Genomic DNA, 16,751 nt, shown 5'->3' with positions numbered 1-16,751 from the left:
CAAAGCCCTGTCACATTTGGGGCCTGTCTGCAGAAAGGTGCTCTGCATCCCTTTGTAACAATTAGGACTTGCATTCCTGACTGTAATTACTGTGATTTTATGTGTAATTGAAGGATGACGGGTACATAACTTAGAATGTACCTCTAGAGGGATGTATCTGACTCTAGGAGCAACTTGGGTCAACTAACATGTCTCTAGAAATAGTTGGTGCTGAGGAACCCAACATGGGTGCTATCCTGATGTTTCAGGAGGTTTACTTCAGACTAATCGGACTGCCTTGACTGTGCCTGCGAGTCCATCTTCTGATTTAGTTTCTTCCAAAAATAACCCATTTTGGGACTGTCCAGGAATGTTCTCTGATAGAAGCCAAGCCTGTTAAAGTGGGGACAGCAGAGAAAAGTCTACAGATGGACCCATGGGTACCTGCTTCTAGAGGAACTGATTTGAGCTCTTTTTCATTGTAGTAGCTGGAGCTGTCTTGAGCTAGTGGCTGGACTCTTGTAATTCAGCCAGTATTTAACCCCTAGGCATAAAAAACAAGGCCATGACCAAGTCTGTTTGGTATTTTCCATGACTTTCATCCTTGATTATAGTACTAATAGATGGTGGAGGTCGTCTGTGTGTGTGTGACACCTCCTTCCCTCCATTACTTGCTTTGTTGACTCACTAGTAACTGCAGCATAATGTTAAGTCACAGAATTCTATTTGATTAAGTGTTAATTTCCTCAGGAATACTCCTTTTTCAATTATACCCCCAGGTCAAATAGCAGAATAGGGGGGGTTTGCGTTTTAAACAGATTACTCTGAACTTAGTGGAATTTTAAATGTTCTTTGTGCTCAGAAACAGCACAGCTGCTTTTGATTGTGTCTGATGGAAGAGGCCTTTTCTTGGAAGGCAAGGAACGGGTGACAGCAGCAGTTCAAGCAGCTCGGAATGCCAATATCTTTGTTATTTTCGTAGTGTTGGACAACCCTAATTCCCGGGTAAGTGAACAAGGGAGAAGTATTCAACAGCAGTGAATGAGAAACTGATACAAATCTTTTTCTTGTCTTTTATAGTGCCATACAGCTACCTTATCTTTTATACGGGTCAGAGATACTGAACCCAATTGCAGTTTCCCAGGTCTGTCAGATCTGCCACTTCCTGCTGTGCTTTTTATCTTTTGTATTTAAAAAAAAAATCTCAGCTTCCATGTCACAGAAAGGCTAAGAGCCCCCATCTTCAAATGGAATGCTTGTAGTTCTTGGCCACCAGGGAAGCAGCTGGCAGGTTGACAGATTTGGAGTTTGAGAGATGCTTTGTTCCATCTCAGCTCTGATTCAGCTTGATAATTTCTGACAGCAGTCGCCAATTGACATGACAGCTGGAGCCAGTAGGAGATTAAACATTAGACAGAAGGGAGTGTGTGAGAGTTATTTAGTGCCTCAGTTGGGAAGGCTGAGTCCTGCATCTGGTAATGGGGGAAGAAAACTTCGGATATCCTTGCATGGGAAACTGAAATATCTGGGAGGGTTTCAGGAGGCTCTGTAGTGCAATAAGTGAGCAAACATAAGCCTGATAGTGAATTATGTGGTAAAGACTCTTAATTTTATGGTTCATGTTTTCTTCCTGTATCTTTATTCTTGCATACAAAACTCATTTGCTATATTTATTTTTGAACAGTTTTCCTGCTGACAAACAGCTTAAAGGTTCTAATGAAACCTGGCTGTAGTATCAAGCAAAAATTTTAGGTGCTTTTCATAATCTTCTTTTCCTGGGGGAAAACAGGTGTTTTTCGTAACCCTTACTAGTTTCTGAGCTGCTACACTGAGCAACTAAGAATTTACTTTACAAGAAGCACAGCTGGAGTTTAATCTGACTTTTGTCTTTGTACTATTTGTTGAAATACCATGAAGTTGCTAAAGAATCTTCTATTAGAGATAGATGCACAATATGAGTTGAACTGCACTCAGCACTAAAGAGCTTACAGACTGTCTTGGGAAGGCACCAAATTAATGAAACTAAAGTGTCAACAGTAAAATCAAATCATAAAATGCTAAGAAATGACAGAATTTATTTACAGAATTTGGTATTGCAGAAGCTTAAGCTTAGTCTCTTCTAGCCTATAATTCATGGATTAGTACACTTTTATCTAAAAGGGCAAAAGCATTTAACTGATTTATGTTCGCCTTCTGATCTGATTTACCATTGAACACTTAGAGCTTGTAATCTTAAAAGTATTTTATTAACTTTTAACCTAACGAGGGAGAAATGTAAGTACTTATAAAATAAGGTAAATTCTATCAGTGGTCATAGAATATTTGTTTCATTTAGTAGTAACATCAATACTTTTTTTCCAGGATTCTATTTTGGACATTAAAGTACCTATATTCAAAGGACCTGGAGAATTGCCTGAAATCAGATCTTACATGGAAGAATTCCCATTCCCGTTCTACATGATCCTTAGAGATGTTAACGCCCTCCCAGAAACTCTGAGTGATGCCCTCAGACAGTGGTTTGAACTGGTGACTGCCTCCGACACTCTTTAGACTTTTTAGACAAGGTCAGGACTTGATTGCTGCTGCTGAACTGCTGAAATCGAAGAAAGTGAATTTCACGGGAGGGGTCATAAAGCTCTTCCTGACTGGGATTGTCCTGTGGGAGCTGCCCTGGCAGGGCAGAGACTGTGTAAGAACAGAATGGTTTGGGTGCATCCTCCCACATGTGTCAGAGTCAATGGTGAGACTGTCTCCTGCTATTCCCACAGTAACTGTAAAACTTGGCTCAAATTCTCTTGTAATAACTTATTACCTTCAAAGAAAAAAAAAACAAAAAAACAACACATTTGTACTATTAACAGAGGTGATATTACTCCTGCTGCTCCCTCCATGCCATAAGTAAAACCAGTCTTGTTCCTGGGAAGACCTTTCTGCATTAGAAGTTGCAAATAAAGCCTTCTTCAGCATCATCCATGTGGAGGTGCCTCTGGGAAGGAAGCTGTGGGGAGCAGCAGAGCCAGATGGTTTTAATCAACAACAAGTACTTGAATACTTGAAACTATTCTGCGGTTTTAACACAGCCTTTTTAATTATTGCTGATTTTTGCCTGATGATAGCAGCAGGGAGTTTTCTGAATCATGCCATACGATCCCTGCCTTACCACTTTACACTGTGAAGTTTGCCCCCGTCCGAGGCAGGCTTTGGGGATGTTTCATAAGTTCGGTGTCTTGGAGCACAGGCGCGATTTTTCATTGCAAAACCTATGCATCTTGTATCGTCTGTACTAATAAAGAGAGGTACCAGTCTTTGTAATTACGACGTCTGCGCCTTGAATTGATCAAAGCAAAGCGACCGGCCCTACCCAGCCCTGAAAGCGAGGATGAGGCAGGAAATGGCGGCCTTGGCCCCGCCCGCGCGGGGCGGGCTCGGCGGCCCCGTGGCGGGGCAGGGGAAGGGGCGGAGCCGCGTCATGGCCGCCGGGCGCCTCCCGCCGGGCGCGCTCACCCTCAAGCAGGTATGGGCGAGCTCGGGGGTTCGGGCAAGCTGCGTCCTGTAGAAACGATGGGGAACTCGGTGGTTGTTTAAATATCCCTCGAAGCTAAGCGCCGAGGGTGCAGCTCGCAGCACCCTGTCGTGGGGCAGCGGGCAGACTTCCCTCTCTCCTTGCCAGTTCCTGAGGCGGCAGCAGGTCCTTCAGCTGTACCGCAAGATCCTGCGGGCTATCCGGGAGGTCCCTGCGGAGCAGGATCGCCGCTACTTAAAGGACTGGGCCAGGGAGGAATTCAGGAGAAATAAGGATGCTACAGAAGAGGTGAGGATCGGGAACCCGCGCCTCTGATCGCCTGCCCTCGGGAATGGTCGCTGCGCTGTCCTTTCCTGTGTCTTCGGGGTTTGTTCTGTAGGTGTCGCTTCCAGACTGGTGAGAACTCCTGTTGCCTCATCTATGCGAAGAAATAATCCAGCATGTCTAAACCTCCCTCTTAGCAGTAGTAATGTTTCTCAAATTTCCAGACAATAATCTGGAAATAAAAACCTAAAAAACAAATACTCTGCTTGCTCAAACCGCAGATCAGGAAAACAGTATTGAGTATTGAAGAATATGGTAACTAACATAAACCTGGTTAAGCTTTTTATAGCTTTTTTTCTTTTTAGCTTTAATTTCACCTGTTTTCAAGAAAAATACAGTCAAATGGGCTGGTTTGGGATGCAAAGCAAGTGCGAAATGCAGAAACCTTCACATTTCTTGTATGTCTCCTGTCCTCTGCATCCTAGTTCTTTCCCTTTTCTAGCCAGCGCCCAAGGAATTGGTGGCTCAATTATGCAGACAAAGCCTTAGATAAAATGTTGAGAGAAACCTGCACCTGCCCTGTAAAACCCATCTCCCTAATGCTCATGTGCCATTCTTACTACTGGCTTGCAAAAGCAATACACACACAGGCATAAGGAAAACATTAGGAGTTTGAATCCCATTAAAAAGTGAGTTTTAAAGCAAAGCCATTACCAAGTACATTGTTAAGGAGCTGCAGAAAATTAATCCATTTATTTACCTGTTTTTTAACTGTCTCAGAGACAGCACTGTTATGTTACACAAAAAAATAAAAGACAGTAGTACCTGTAAGAATTCTATGTATTTTAATGCATTGAAAGTCTGCATGCTTTTGCAAAACCTGTGCTGTGTATGGATGTACAGTTCATTAGATTCCATTCTGTTTTACAGGATGCAATCAGGATGATGATTACTCAAGGCAACATGCAACTTCAGGAACTTCAGAGAACACTTAAGCTGGCGAAATCCTGATCTTTATTTTGTTGGCAATTAGATTTTCATCTGTTGTAAACAAACACAGTGTTTTTTCCAAAATGTGGTTATAATGGCAGCCTTTGCTGGCAACCTGGTAATGTTTGAAGGAGGAATCTACCACAGTGGAGGTTTGGTTTTCTCCCCTTCCCCATCCATTTCTCAATTTGGGTACCCTCAGAAGTGGAAATCACTTGGATCACAAAGGACATTTAAGAACTGCATGGATGATATAGCGTGTGCTGCAGGAAAAGCAGAAAGCACCAAGAATTACAACAGCTGTGTTAATGCCAGTACAATGGAAAATAAATATATGCTAGATTATTTTGTCTGTGTTTTACTGTGGTAGCTGTAATTGGTAATATTCACAATGACAGCTCTTTATGTAGTGTGCCAAGGATTTTCACCAAAATTTGTGATTAAAAAAATAATTTGGGATAAATAAATTGGCCCAGAACAACCATTAAAGAAATGTTTTGCATGTAGATGTTGATTTTCAGTAGTAGCTGAATAAAACTTATTTATGAAAGTGGGAGATTTTAGCCCCAGAGATGTTTATTACCACGTACCTTCAAAATAGTATTTAAAAGTCAATATACAAAGAAGAATTACAGGTAGAAAATACTAACTGCAAAAGTTGTGGTTTGTTTATTCGGATGTTATACTACTTCACTTCTAATTACTAGCTTGCAACTGTTCTCACTTTCCTTGAGCTGTGATGTATCTTTTTTTTCCATAAAATTTGAAAATGCCTGGATGAGCTGGGGATTTTCTCCACATAACTAGACAGGTAGCAGTAGATCGATGCCTGACTGTTTCAGGCTGTGATTCCAAGACATGCAAGAACTCTTCCCTCTCCCACTCTGCTACTGTAGTTCCATTAGGGAACACCCCTGCTTTTCAAGGTGGTTTTCTGCAGAGTTGCTGAGCTGCACAAACTGGCAGGAAGTCTGGTAAATAGTTATCACCACTGGCACCAGGGAAGGCACAGGATGGAATTCCAGGCTACAGGAGGAATGACCCCAGCTGGGAGCAGGAGCTATGGTTCAGATCTGTGAAGCCTCTGAGCTTCAGTCAATGAAAAATACTTAGCTAAAAACACTTCATTAAAAATTTACATTTTGTTAACATTTGCTGGTAGAACAGACTGACAGAACATTTTTGTGTTGGGGATTTATTGTTCATGTTAAGAGAATTTTGTATTAAGGGTTGTTTATTTTGTTTTTTTTGTATTTAGGTATATTTTTATATGAGGTATTTTGACTGAACAGCCATAACCAATGTTGACTGTTACCACAGTAGCCTTCCCTGCCCCTTCAGCCAGTGCTTGGATTTCTGTTCCTCGATCAGGCAGCTTTACCCTGCTGCCTCACCATAGTGCTTTTCTTTCAGAGCCTGTGGCCTGCATTACCCCTTTGACTCCCAGTTTGTACATTTCCAGGTTGTGAACATGTAATCCAGAGCTAGGATTGACAGGCCCTGGACAGATGCTAACCTCTTGAGTGCTGCTGCCCTTCATCTCCACTGCTCTGAAGGCTTGCCAAGATAAAGCGGCCAACCAGACGCCTTAAAGAGTCCAAGTACAGCCTGCAAAGGTAAGTAAATTTACCTGAAGAAAAAGGTAGGTAGATCACACCTGTTTTATAAAGTCCTTCAGTTTTGAAGAAGGGAGGGGGTACAGAAAGGATTTAGCAGAAAATGCTTCTCTTTCTTTTGCCATACACACAGAGGCTTCAGAAAACCTCTAAAATCAGTAACCTGCAGCCTGGCTATTGCCTTAGATTACTTAGTAATTACTTGGATTTACTTAAATTACTTGGACCTATGAGTGTGGTCCAGTGTGGTCTATATGGGAAGCAGAGCTAAAGCCAGAGCCTCTCCTTTGAGCTTGTGGGCAAGCTAAGGAGTGTGTGTGTGATTTGTGTGCAACGCAGCCCCATGTTTGTAACTTCTGAAAGGGGCACTTGCACCACCCAACAGACAGCACTCAGTCCCTGCAGCCTCACAGAAGGGGATGTGTTATATAACCACAAACAGAAAGCTTAGAAGTTGAAGTTCAATCTTCTGCTCCCCCTTCTGAGTCAAGTGAAGGGACTGTGTCAGTTTTTTGTGGCTAGAAAACGTTACACCACACATTTCTGAGCAACACTTAGTTTAATTGCTTGGCAAAACATCAGCTTCATCCAGGTGATACAAAACTTCAACAGCATGCTTCTGCATTCCTACTGTAGCTTAAACAAAACTGTAAACATATCAAAGTGTCTATATTAGACTACAGAAGTCAGAGCAAGAAAACTAGTATTTCCATAGCTGCAGATACACTTCTCTTGTGATAGTGCATTAATAGGAACTTTAAAAATACTGTTATATAATAGGATTTTTTTTGCTTTATACATCTGCTAAGAAGACAAAAGCTTAATTACTAATTAGTGAATGGCATTCTTCAACACTGTATTTTGTACTGATTTTAGAACTCCTTAGTACAGAAAAAAGGTATTTTTCTCCTTGGCATAACAGTACCATCCTGTGTTGGAACTGATTTTGAACAGTTAAGTGGTAAGTAAACTTACTTTTCTAGCAGAATCTGGTGGGGCCTTCTCAGAAGTATAAGGAGAAAACCCTATAGGGGTGCAGATGCAATAGTTACAGTGCCTTGAGATTATCTGGAGTCTGTCAACATGGACAACCATGGTCAATGAATGTTCCAAATTTTATAGCAAAACATACCGATAAAACTTTTAAAATGTTGAGTGCTGTTTTGTGGGACTGCTTGTCCTAAAACCTGTAGACTCATCAGGGTCTGGTCTCCTTTTTAGGGACAGAAGGGAAAGAACCAGAGGAGGAATCATTCAGAGGAGCAAAGGTAGACAGTCTGGACAAGGTGCCTGGGAAAAAATCCTGACTGCAGAAAAAGAAACATTTGAATACAGGGAGCCCAAGCTTTCACTTCCTTAGATAAAGGACTTTTTTAAGCTTCTTCAATAGTAGATAATTCAGCCATTTCCTGCTTGAAGGAAAAAAGATTTATATAAACATTCAACCTACCGAATAGACCACAGCTGCAGTAAAATATTTGCCATCCATGCCCTAAACAGAAGCTCTCAGATTACTGGAGTACAGCCCCAACAATAGTGTAACCACAAGGAGCTCTGCAAGCAGGACACCGTTAATAAAACACAAATCCAATTTAGCACTTGTTTTAATGATGGAAAACCAAGAGAAAAGCAAAATGGTTGCTGAAGCCTCTGTACCTAATGGGATGAGTGACCTTAGCATCTCCCTCCATGGTTGCCTGCCCTCTCCCAGCTGGAAGCCTGCATCTGTCACCTACCTGGGCTTGTAACTAGAGTGGGTTCTTTAGCTTCTCTCCACTGACTAGAGAGAGGCCCTGGGAGTATCTAAAATAGGATCAATAGCCCTTCATCACTAATTCTGTCAAAAGTTATCAAACATCCTGCATTAATTTCAGTACTAGTATCACAACATGTTTACATGTGGCATACAGTAGAACCCTGTGTGGTAGTAAGGGAATTCCCTTTTCAGAAAGCAGTTTTGGTTACTAATGCAGTTTGGTTTCAAGCAGCATCTGGAAACTTGAGAGTGCAATATTGACAGACTCTTGGAAATAACAAAGAAAGGATCTAATCTGCAGCATTTCTTTGTTATCAGTGTAGTTTGCATATGAACATATGAACTCCTTGCTTACAGAGTTTCTGAAGTTATTTCTACTCCTGAAATAGTGTGTTGTGTTTGGATGTAACAGGCACTACAAATATCTATCAATATTCCAAATTCCCATACAGCAGGTTCCAAAATGAGTCCTGATGCTTGATTACCTGCCTGGCAGGTGCTAGCTCTCTTTCTGCACCTTAGTCCTTAATTTGCTCAGCTCCTCTTCTAAGCATTTGATGTGTTCCTTGAGTGCAGCTTTGTCTTGCTGCGCTCTCTGGTTTGCTTGGCTCCGGGCTTCTTCTATCTTCCGCTCGTACCACTTCTCCATCTGCGTGGAAACAGCCTCAAAGAAGTACTGGGTTATCTCCAAGGCCTGGGAGGTGTCTCTGAGTGGAGCGGCAGGCTGGGCCGAGGGCTGCTGCTCCTGGCCCTGCTGTGCCCCTGGGTGATGCAGAGCTTTGTGCCTCGACTGCCCACTTTTGCTGGACTTTTTTGTCTGAGTTCCTTTGTCAATGAAGTAGCCGCTCTGAGGTTCAGTTTTTGCAACTTCAGTCACTGGCTGCAAAGCAGCTTGAACTTTAACATGTCTTAATTTGGAGCCTGAAAGCTCAGAGGAGGGCAGCTCCTGCTGGAACTTGTGGAACGTGCTGGTACTCACAGCTTTGTCCTTTGGCCTGACATCTTGAGCAGGGGAAGAAACTGGTCCACCAGCCACTACCTGTCGCTCTGTACCTATAGAATAAATTATAGACAATATATTAAGAAAAAGTCTGGGCATTTATTTTAGCCTTAGAAGACCTTGTTGCTTGATAAATGATGGGATTTAGTGTGTACCTTGTAGAGGCTTATATTAGTTTATCACATCTTCACACTCAGGTGATGTAACAAAAAAATCATTAAAGGAGAAAAACTGGCCCAGGCAGAGAGATGCTGCATTGCAGCTGCAGGGCTGCAGATGGACAACAGGCAAAGGACATAAATATTAGCCAGAAATTCTTCACTGTGAGGCACTGGCACAGGTTACCCAGAGAAGCTGTAGTTGCCCTGTCCTCAGAAGTGTGCAAAGCCATGCTGGATGTGGCTCCGAACAACCTGGTACAGTGGAAAATGTTACTACCCATGGCAGGGGGGGTTGGAATGAGATGACATTTAAGGTCCCTTCCAATCCAAACTATTCTGTGATTCTGTGACTTCATCAGAAGGACATGTAACAAGTATCAGTCTAGATTTCCAAAGTAAGTTATGTCTGCTGATATTTACAAACTCCCTGCTTCTACAAAACCTGAAGTCCCAGTAATTTTTGAAAGGTCACACATTTCTATGCTATTGAACTGTTCCAATGCAGAATAGGTCACACTCAAGCACCACAAGATCTCTTCTATGCCTTTCTGTTTGATGGGGTATCCATGTCTGTTCACTTTGCATAGTGTTTAGGAGACATATACGTTGTATTTTACAGAAGCCAGGGCTCAGATAGCATTCTACTTGGCTATAGACACCTGGCCCTTCTGCACATTTCTCTTTTTTCCCTCAGAATCTTCCAGGGCCAAGAGTTATTCAAAGCACCAAAGGATTTTTACTTCAAAGACATAGTGGAAGCATCAGGAACAGTCAATGGAATTCCACCCAGCAAACTATGAAAATATTCCCAGTGGCTGCCTTGAAGTGTATTTAAATCCCAAGACATTAGGCATATAGAGGGGGGAAAACACACCACCAGAATTATGTACTACTAATAATACAAGTACCCCTCAGTTAACGAGCTCACCCTTGAATGGATATGACAGCCAAGTACCTGATGTGGTTGTACCCAATGCTCCATCTTGTTTAATGCAAAAGTGTTGCCCAAAGCTTTGTTCTGGCATCTGGACTCTGCTCCTTGCCCCATCTTCCAAGAGGTTATTTGGAAGTGTGATATAGGAATGCTGGTGGGAGCCCTCTGACTGCAGCACAGGCTGGTTGGCTTTACAGTCCTTGGCACTGTGGGGGTTGTTGTCAGTATCCAGGGTCTCAGTGAGAGACTCACAAGTGGACAAAGTTGATTTTGGTCTCGATGACCTGGAATCTCCAGAAAGCTTGAGCTCCAGATTCTGAATCTTCAACAAGCACCAAGTCTTCAGCTCATCAACCAAGGAAATCTAGCAGAAAGAGACTGTAAATTACATGATCTTATGATGAGATCCTATGGTTCCTGAGCTGCTGAGGACATGTGACAGGGACAAAGAGAAGCAAGATGGGTATGTGTAGGCTTCGACTTCCTGTTAAGATGTGCACGCTGCCACTGGGAATATTTAAAGGACTGCAGATCAAAAAAGGTGGAGAACTATGCACTAGCTTATGAAAGGCAGTCTCTTTAGTCCAAGCTATCAACTCATAGATATGAATATGCTACTTCCAATGCAACTTTGAGTTCTCTATCAGGGATGACTTGTTTAATCATACAGTCAGTGGTACTTTCTAAGTGCAAGGAACACCACATGGTCATTTTCTAAGAGTGACATTCAAATTAGTCTCTTCTGGGGAGCCGCTTTATACAATTACCAACCTCTTCTCCTTTCATTCAGTGACAAAGGTGAGTCCCCCACTAAATGATAAATCGGTAACAGCTTTCAGATTACACAGATGCTTAATAAGTGTCAGCTGCAGATGCATTTAAATAACTTCAAATAGGAGTAGTTCTTTTCACCCTTTTGTTCATATGACATAATGAATTTAGGTCAGGCCTTCCTAGGCACAAGGATGTTTAGTCAGTGTGTTTAGTAAAGTCCACTTCTGTTTTTTCAGATGTTTCAATTAGACCAAACTGAGCAGGAACAACTGACTTAATGACTTAATTCACTTCACTGATGTATCACTCCAGCATCCTGTCTCTTAAATGAAGATTACAAGGAGACGGAGCACAAGCCTAAATGTTCAGAAGCCAATAAAATACTTATGTCTCTTATGAAATAAAAATTAAAGATGCCTTAGTTTGGAGAAGAGTGTTTGGTGAATATTAGACCCAAAATGTTTTGATCAGTATCCTATGCAAGGATTATCACAGCTGTCAGTCTTTTTACATGGATTTGGAATGGTCTTACAAACGCTCATGACATTTTCCTAGCACAAAGTGTATTTCTCAGTTCTTGGAAGTATACTAATAATGAGAAAATGAAATGTATTCTAAATTCACCTGTGTGAGTGGAGAAACACAGATTTCTCAGCAGGTTTTAAATGGTGAGTTTTTGCAGAAGCTGGAAGTGCAAGAGCTGGATCTCTACGGGAGCAGTTCTTGTACTGCTGGTTGAACAAGCATACGAAAAAAATACTTTCCTACTGGCTGTAATACACAGCTTGGAGATGGTGCTGTGTTGCTAGCATCAGAGGACAGAACTTCAGCCTTTAATACATGGGGGGAAAAAAGATCAGATAGAGAAGGGAGAGATTCCCAGGACCCAAAACCAAATGTATGAGAAGAAAAAGGAACAACACACATCTTAGCCTTTTTTACTATTTGGATATGTTCCTGCATATGTCCTCTAATGAAGCAAAAGCTGAAAGCACAACTGTGAAAAATTTAGTGCTGGAGATTTTTGCAAATCACTATGTTAGAAAAACAGTATTTTGTTGTAGAACCCACACTAGAGACACACCAAATTTAATTACAGCAGTGGGACTGGATTTCACGTTCCTCATTTCTAATGCAAAAACTTTATAAATTTGGTTTAGTGACTAAGATAGTGGGTAGGAATAATTTGGTCTTTGAAGCTTTTTTACCTGTTTGAACAGATGTGACACATCTCCGATATTTTCTGCCTGCTGGAATGAAACTCCTGAGCTGACCTACCAGGGCATGGACTAAGAGGGAGTAGCTGCTTCAAGCCGTACCTGCCGCTTCTCCCCCTCGCTCTTTTCCAGCTCCGTGTGCTGCTGCAGGCGGTGAAGGCACTCTGTCCTCTCTGCTGACAGTCGCTCAGCCATGAGCTTGTCCAAAACTCGGAGCTGTGGGGAAAAACACTGTTCAGCTGAGATCATCATGCTAGAAACCAAAATCAAAGTACAGTCTGTCTTTCAGTCTTCGTTTCTAGGAATGCCGCCAACTACAATTAGATGTAGCTTGCAAAGAGGCTCAATCATAAAATTACCAATGAATAACTATTCAATTAAAAATAAAAAGTAATTTAGAGGATCTTGAGTCTCAATGCATACATAATTCAGCAAGAGGGATTTTGACAATTATGAACTGACCAGTTATAGGACTGCCTTTTTTCCCTCTTAATGGCTCAAGCCCTTAAGATTCATTGTCTAAAGAAGCACCAGAAGCCACTTAAGACATTAAATGTGTTTTTTCTCAAGAAAAAAACTGGTTTGCAACATCAGTTCCCAGTGGAATCTCAAAGTTCCCTGGACTTGAGTATTAGAGTTCAGGTTTGCTTTTACAATACAGGAAGCAAAAAATGAATCTCTACAATGAAAATATTAATTTAATTCAGGGTAAGTTTCTAAATCATATAGGCAAGCAGAACTTCAGGTCATGTTCTTACTTGGTGTTGAGTTTTGCTTTCCATCTGGCCCAGCTTAATATTCATTTTATCTTGTACTGTCCCAAGCTCAGCTTTTATCTCTTCCACGGTTGCCTCCAGCTGATTCTCCAGTTTATTTATCAGGGGCTCACAACGACATCCATTTATGGGTGCCTGAAAAGAGTGATAATGACACGTTTACTTACTACACCCCACCACATCCTCTTAGTGCACTTGGAACATTTATCACAGACTCCTTCAGTCAGTCTTGGGTTCTTCTATCCCATGTACTGTATCTCACCCTCCTGACAGTATCTTACAGCAGCTCAGCAAATGGGCTGTTAATTGAAAAAGCACAGACTACATGAGGATTGAGCTGATGTATATGGACACACCCTAACACAGCAGTGTTGATTTCACTGGGCTACAAGCAGCACTGAGCCCAGACCCTGTGTGCTGACTGAGGGAACCACATCACAGGCCTAGACCCCATGTCTCAATGCTGTAATTCTCAACTGTAAAAGAATCTGATTTTGTGGATGGGTGTGGGTTGTGTGCATTTGCTTTTTAACCTAATGCCAATCATGTGCTCTGTCCTTTGTCAGTACTGAATGGCAAGGCCTCGCTGCTTCTGTTTGCCCTCACCCTCCTGGCATTCAGCTACCCCTTGCCTGCTGGGCACTCCTCTGCCTACCCTTGACTCATGTGATACCATCCCATGGCCCCTCCGCAGTGGCAGCTGCACTGACCACACTCAAATCTCTCAGGGAGATGGTCACAGAAGGCTCCCTTAAGCAAGGGCAGATAAACCTCATCAGCTTCCTCTGCAGCCCAAAGGCAGAAACTGGCTCCTTCAAGGTCTGTGCCAGTAGCCCAAATCAGCTGCTCTGAATCTGTCTGCAGAAGAGCCTCCCTCTCTTCTTTAGCCCCACAGCAGTGTTTCATAAATTGGGGGTCATTCCCTTGGCAGGGAAAGGTGGGTGGTTTGCTGAGTACTAAAGAAAGCTTCAGAAGTACATGTACTTCAGAAATTATGTTTGCTATTCATGGCCTCAGGGCATCAAAGAAGACAGACAAGCAAAAAAGACAAGGAGAGAGGAGTGTCATGCATTTCAGGAAATACTGTATGGGAGTCTAGCTCTATGAAGCTAATCTTTGTGAATAGATGAGATTTGTATACAAGTCCTGTCTGCTTTCAGCACCTCTCTGCCCCTTTATAACTTTAATATATGAAAGATCCCCCAGTCTTCCTGATGTCTGCTGTACGATAATTCCATAGCCCTGTCTGGAAATTTCTCAAACATTACATGGAGAGGTTGGAAAGCAGTAAACAGACAGTAAAACTTTTGAAGTCTGACTTGAATGGTCTTCAGAATCTGCTGAAATTCTGAACTACAGGAAGGGACTGATAAAAGCTGATGGATGGATGTGAGAAACTAAAGAAATGAAAGGACAGGATTTCCAGGAGTACAGGAGGGCAATATTAATAAAACAACAATACAGATGTCTACAGGATAATTTAATGGCTGTTTTTATGCTTTCTTATAAATGTCTACTGGTAATTAATTGTGTAATAAAGTGACTAAAATACTATTTTCCAAACTGGAATAAATGCACATGGCCTGGTAGCTCCAGGTTTATTTGTTTACCAGTTTCTGTAGAAATCCTGCCCCCAGTAAACATAGAATACCCAAAGACATGTTGCAAAATCCAGAAAGAATTGGAACGGAATCTACTGAGCTTACTCAACCTCTTGGTTTAGGTAATAAGATTTTGTGCTCACACCCTGCTTTTCCTTGGAGAATTTATTTGCATCTCCTGTCAGAACTCTTCATGTTTCAAAGTATATAATGAAAGTTCTCATGTCATTTCCAATCACTGTTCACTCCTTATCTTTGCAGATCAAAACTACTTAAGTATATCTTCTTTAAAAGGCACAAAACCAGCTTATTGTTTGCCAGACTTCAGGCTAAAATGCAGCTGAAGCCCAAGCAAGGAAAACCAATCACAAGTCATGATTTCATACCCCTGAGAGTGCAGTTAGTGGAGCATATTTTTTTCTATCTGTTACCTGTGCCCCAGCTCCACAGGCTGCTCGCTGTGTCTCCCTCTGTGAGGGCAGTGGCTCACCTGCATCACCTTCCCATCCTTTCCTCGGTAGAGTGTGTAGAGCTGGTAGGCTCGGACCTCGTGGGGAGGGGGTGGAGAGGAGCAGTGGTGTTTACTTCTGCGCTTAGGCACATTCTTCTGGGGCTGAGGGAGTGTTTGCTGATCAGCTGGGGAGATGGGGTCCGAGAGTGCTGAAACCTGCACAACATACACACAATGTTTTGCCTGTATGAGCACCTTGGTAAACTATTCCTGGTGGGAATGGGACAAATTCATTGTCCCAGTTACAGCAAAAATCACTTCTATCTCAAGACTGTCTGCCCCAGGAGCATGGTGGGGCTGCTGCCCCAACATACCAGAGGGATCCACACCACTTCTGAACAGCTATCCCTTCTTTCTCTCTGCTGTTTTAAATTTACTGATACCTTTTCCTTTGGCTTTTTCTTTTTGCTCTTTTTCCCTTTGGGATCCGGTGAGGCTGACCGGGGTTTATCCTTCAGATTGTTCTTCCTTTCTGGAGGCTGGTCACTGCTTGGTGTGTCATCAGCAGCTGAGACACTGCCCTGCTTGAAGCAAAGACAGGGAGTTCAGAGCAGTTGCAGAGATGGGGAAAAGGAGCCTCTTCTTTGATTGCCCAGCTTTAAGCTACTCTGCACATGTGAGTGGGAAATGCTTTAGCAGCAGAGCATGACAGACTGCCGAGGGCAGCTGCTGAGGCCACGCATAAGTGATGGCTCCAAATAGACTGAGTCCTCAATGGGTTTTTGTGACAGTCCCTCCTCACAGCAGATCCAGCTGGTAATGGCAGGCTGTACCTTGCTCTGTACCACTTCATCCCGTGGCACCGATTGAGCCCTCCTTTCCTCCTTCAGTCTCTCTCTCTTCTTCCTCAGGCTTCTCCCACGATTAAAACGCGAGACCTGAAGACAGACCACGCTGTTACTCAGTGATGTCATGCTCTTCTTTACAAGAAAAGGACAAGTAATAGAGCAGACCTTTTCCTTGTCTGAAAGGCAATGGAAAAAGGAGAGTGCACTGCCAGATGGGACACTGATGAGCCAAGCAACGTGGGTGTTTATGGCTGTGGAAACACACCACCACTGAGCTCAGTCTGTTCGGGCACTGCTGTCCCCTAGAAGGGTGAGCACCTCCTCTGCTGTCTTTGTGCTGGTTCCCAAGCCAAGCCCAGCCCACGCAGAGGTGACAAGGAGGAGGAGGGCAAGGATTGTGCCTGGTCTCCTGCCCTCCTGCCTTCTGGCTTGAAGAGCATTGCAGCATTTCACACATAGCTGCAAAGTATAAACAGGACATAAACATTTTTTCCCCATTACAAAGCATCCTCCAGTGCTGACCACATTTCTGGGGATGGGATATGCCTGAGGTAGGCAGCAGAGTGTCACAACTCAGAAGCTTCTAGATACAGGGCAACTTTCTAAACCCTGGGCCACTGCAGAGAACAAGGGCCTCTGACAGTTCCACCCTCTGCCAGTCAGGACACAGAGACCTCTGACAGCACTTCATGCTGAGGCTTAATCTGCACACCTTGCTCACCTTGGGGACTGAAAGGCTCTATGTCAATAGACTTGGGTCCAGCCCACAATGCCAGCAGAAATGTAGGCAGATTTCACAGCAGAAGACAAGGGGAGCAGGGGATGCAGCCTCCCAAGATTAAGTGGCCTCAGCTCCATGTG

The 16,751-nt window shown here is 42.9% G+C and overlaps 3 protein-coding genes across 12 annotated transcripts in view; 2 read left to right on the top strand and 1 right to left on the bottom strand.

Annotated features, from left to right (window-relative positions):
- Nucleotides 1-3,316, top strand: part of MDN1 (midasin AAA ATPase 1) — a 92,529-nt gene extending 89,213 nt beyond the window's left edge. For all 3 annotated transcript variants that reach the window (XM_058834535.1, XM_058834533.1, XM_058834534.1), the window contains exons 101-102: nt 842-984; nt 2,341-3,316. In XM_058834535.1, coding sequence (XP_058690518.1) covers nt 842-984; nt 2,341-2,529 — 332 coding nt within the window. In that variant the 3' untranslated portion in view covers nt 2,530-3,316. The remainder of the gene's footprint in view (nt 1-841; nt 985-2,340) is intronic.
- A 93-nt stretch (nt 3,317-3,409) lies between these two features.
- Nucleotides 3,410-5,312, top strand: LYRM2 (LYR motif containing 2). The gene is made up of 3 exons (XM_058834554.1): nt 3,410-3,493; nt 3,650-3,790; nt 4,697-5,312. Exons 1-3 carry the CDS (start codon nt 3,449-3,451, stop codon nt 4,775-4,777), a joined length of 267 nt encoding a protein of 88 aa, XP_058690537.1. The 5' UTR covers nt 3,410-3,448; the 3' UTR covers nt 4,778-5,312.
- A 2,646-nt stretch (nt 5,313-7,958) lies between these two features.
- The window catches only part of ANKRD6 (ankyrin repeat domain 6), an 85,923-nt gene continuing 77,130 nt past the window's right edge, over nt 7,959-16,751 (bottom strand). For 7 of the 8 annotated variants that reach the window (XM_058834541.1, XM_058834542.1, XM_058834540.1 and 4 more), the window contains 7 exons: nt 15,876-15,980; nt 15,486-15,626; nt 15,082-15,258; nt 12,973-13,125; nt 12,317-12,430; nt 10,245-10,587; nt 7,959-9,181 (listed from right to left, as the gene is read on the bottom strand). In XM_058834541.1, coding sequence (XP_058690524.1) covers nt 8,628-9,181; nt 10,245-10,587; nt 12,317-12,430; nt 12,973-13,125; nt 15,082-15,258; nt 15,486-15,626; nt 15,876-15,980 — 1,587 coding nt within the window. In that variant the 3' untranslated portion in view covers nt 7,959-8,627. The remainder of the gene's footprint in view (nt 9,182-10,244; nt 10,588-12,316; nt 12,431-12,972; nt 13,126-15,081; nt 15,259-15,485; nt 15,627-15,875; nt 15,981-16,751) is intronic. The other variant, XM_058834548.1, reaches the window with a different exon arrangement.

The sequence above is a fragment of the Poecile atricapillus genome, chromosome 3 (genome assembly GCF_030490865.1).
Source record: "Poecile atricapillus isolate bPoeAtr1 chromosome 3, bPoeAtr1.hap1, whole genome shotgun sequence".
In the NCBI taxonomy this organism is placed as follows: Eukaryota; Metazoa; Chordata; class Aves; order Passeriformes; family Paridae; genus Poecile; species Poecile atricapillus.
Note: the sequence above shows the minus strand (reverse complement) of the source record. Positions and strands in the feature narration are given on the sequence as shown.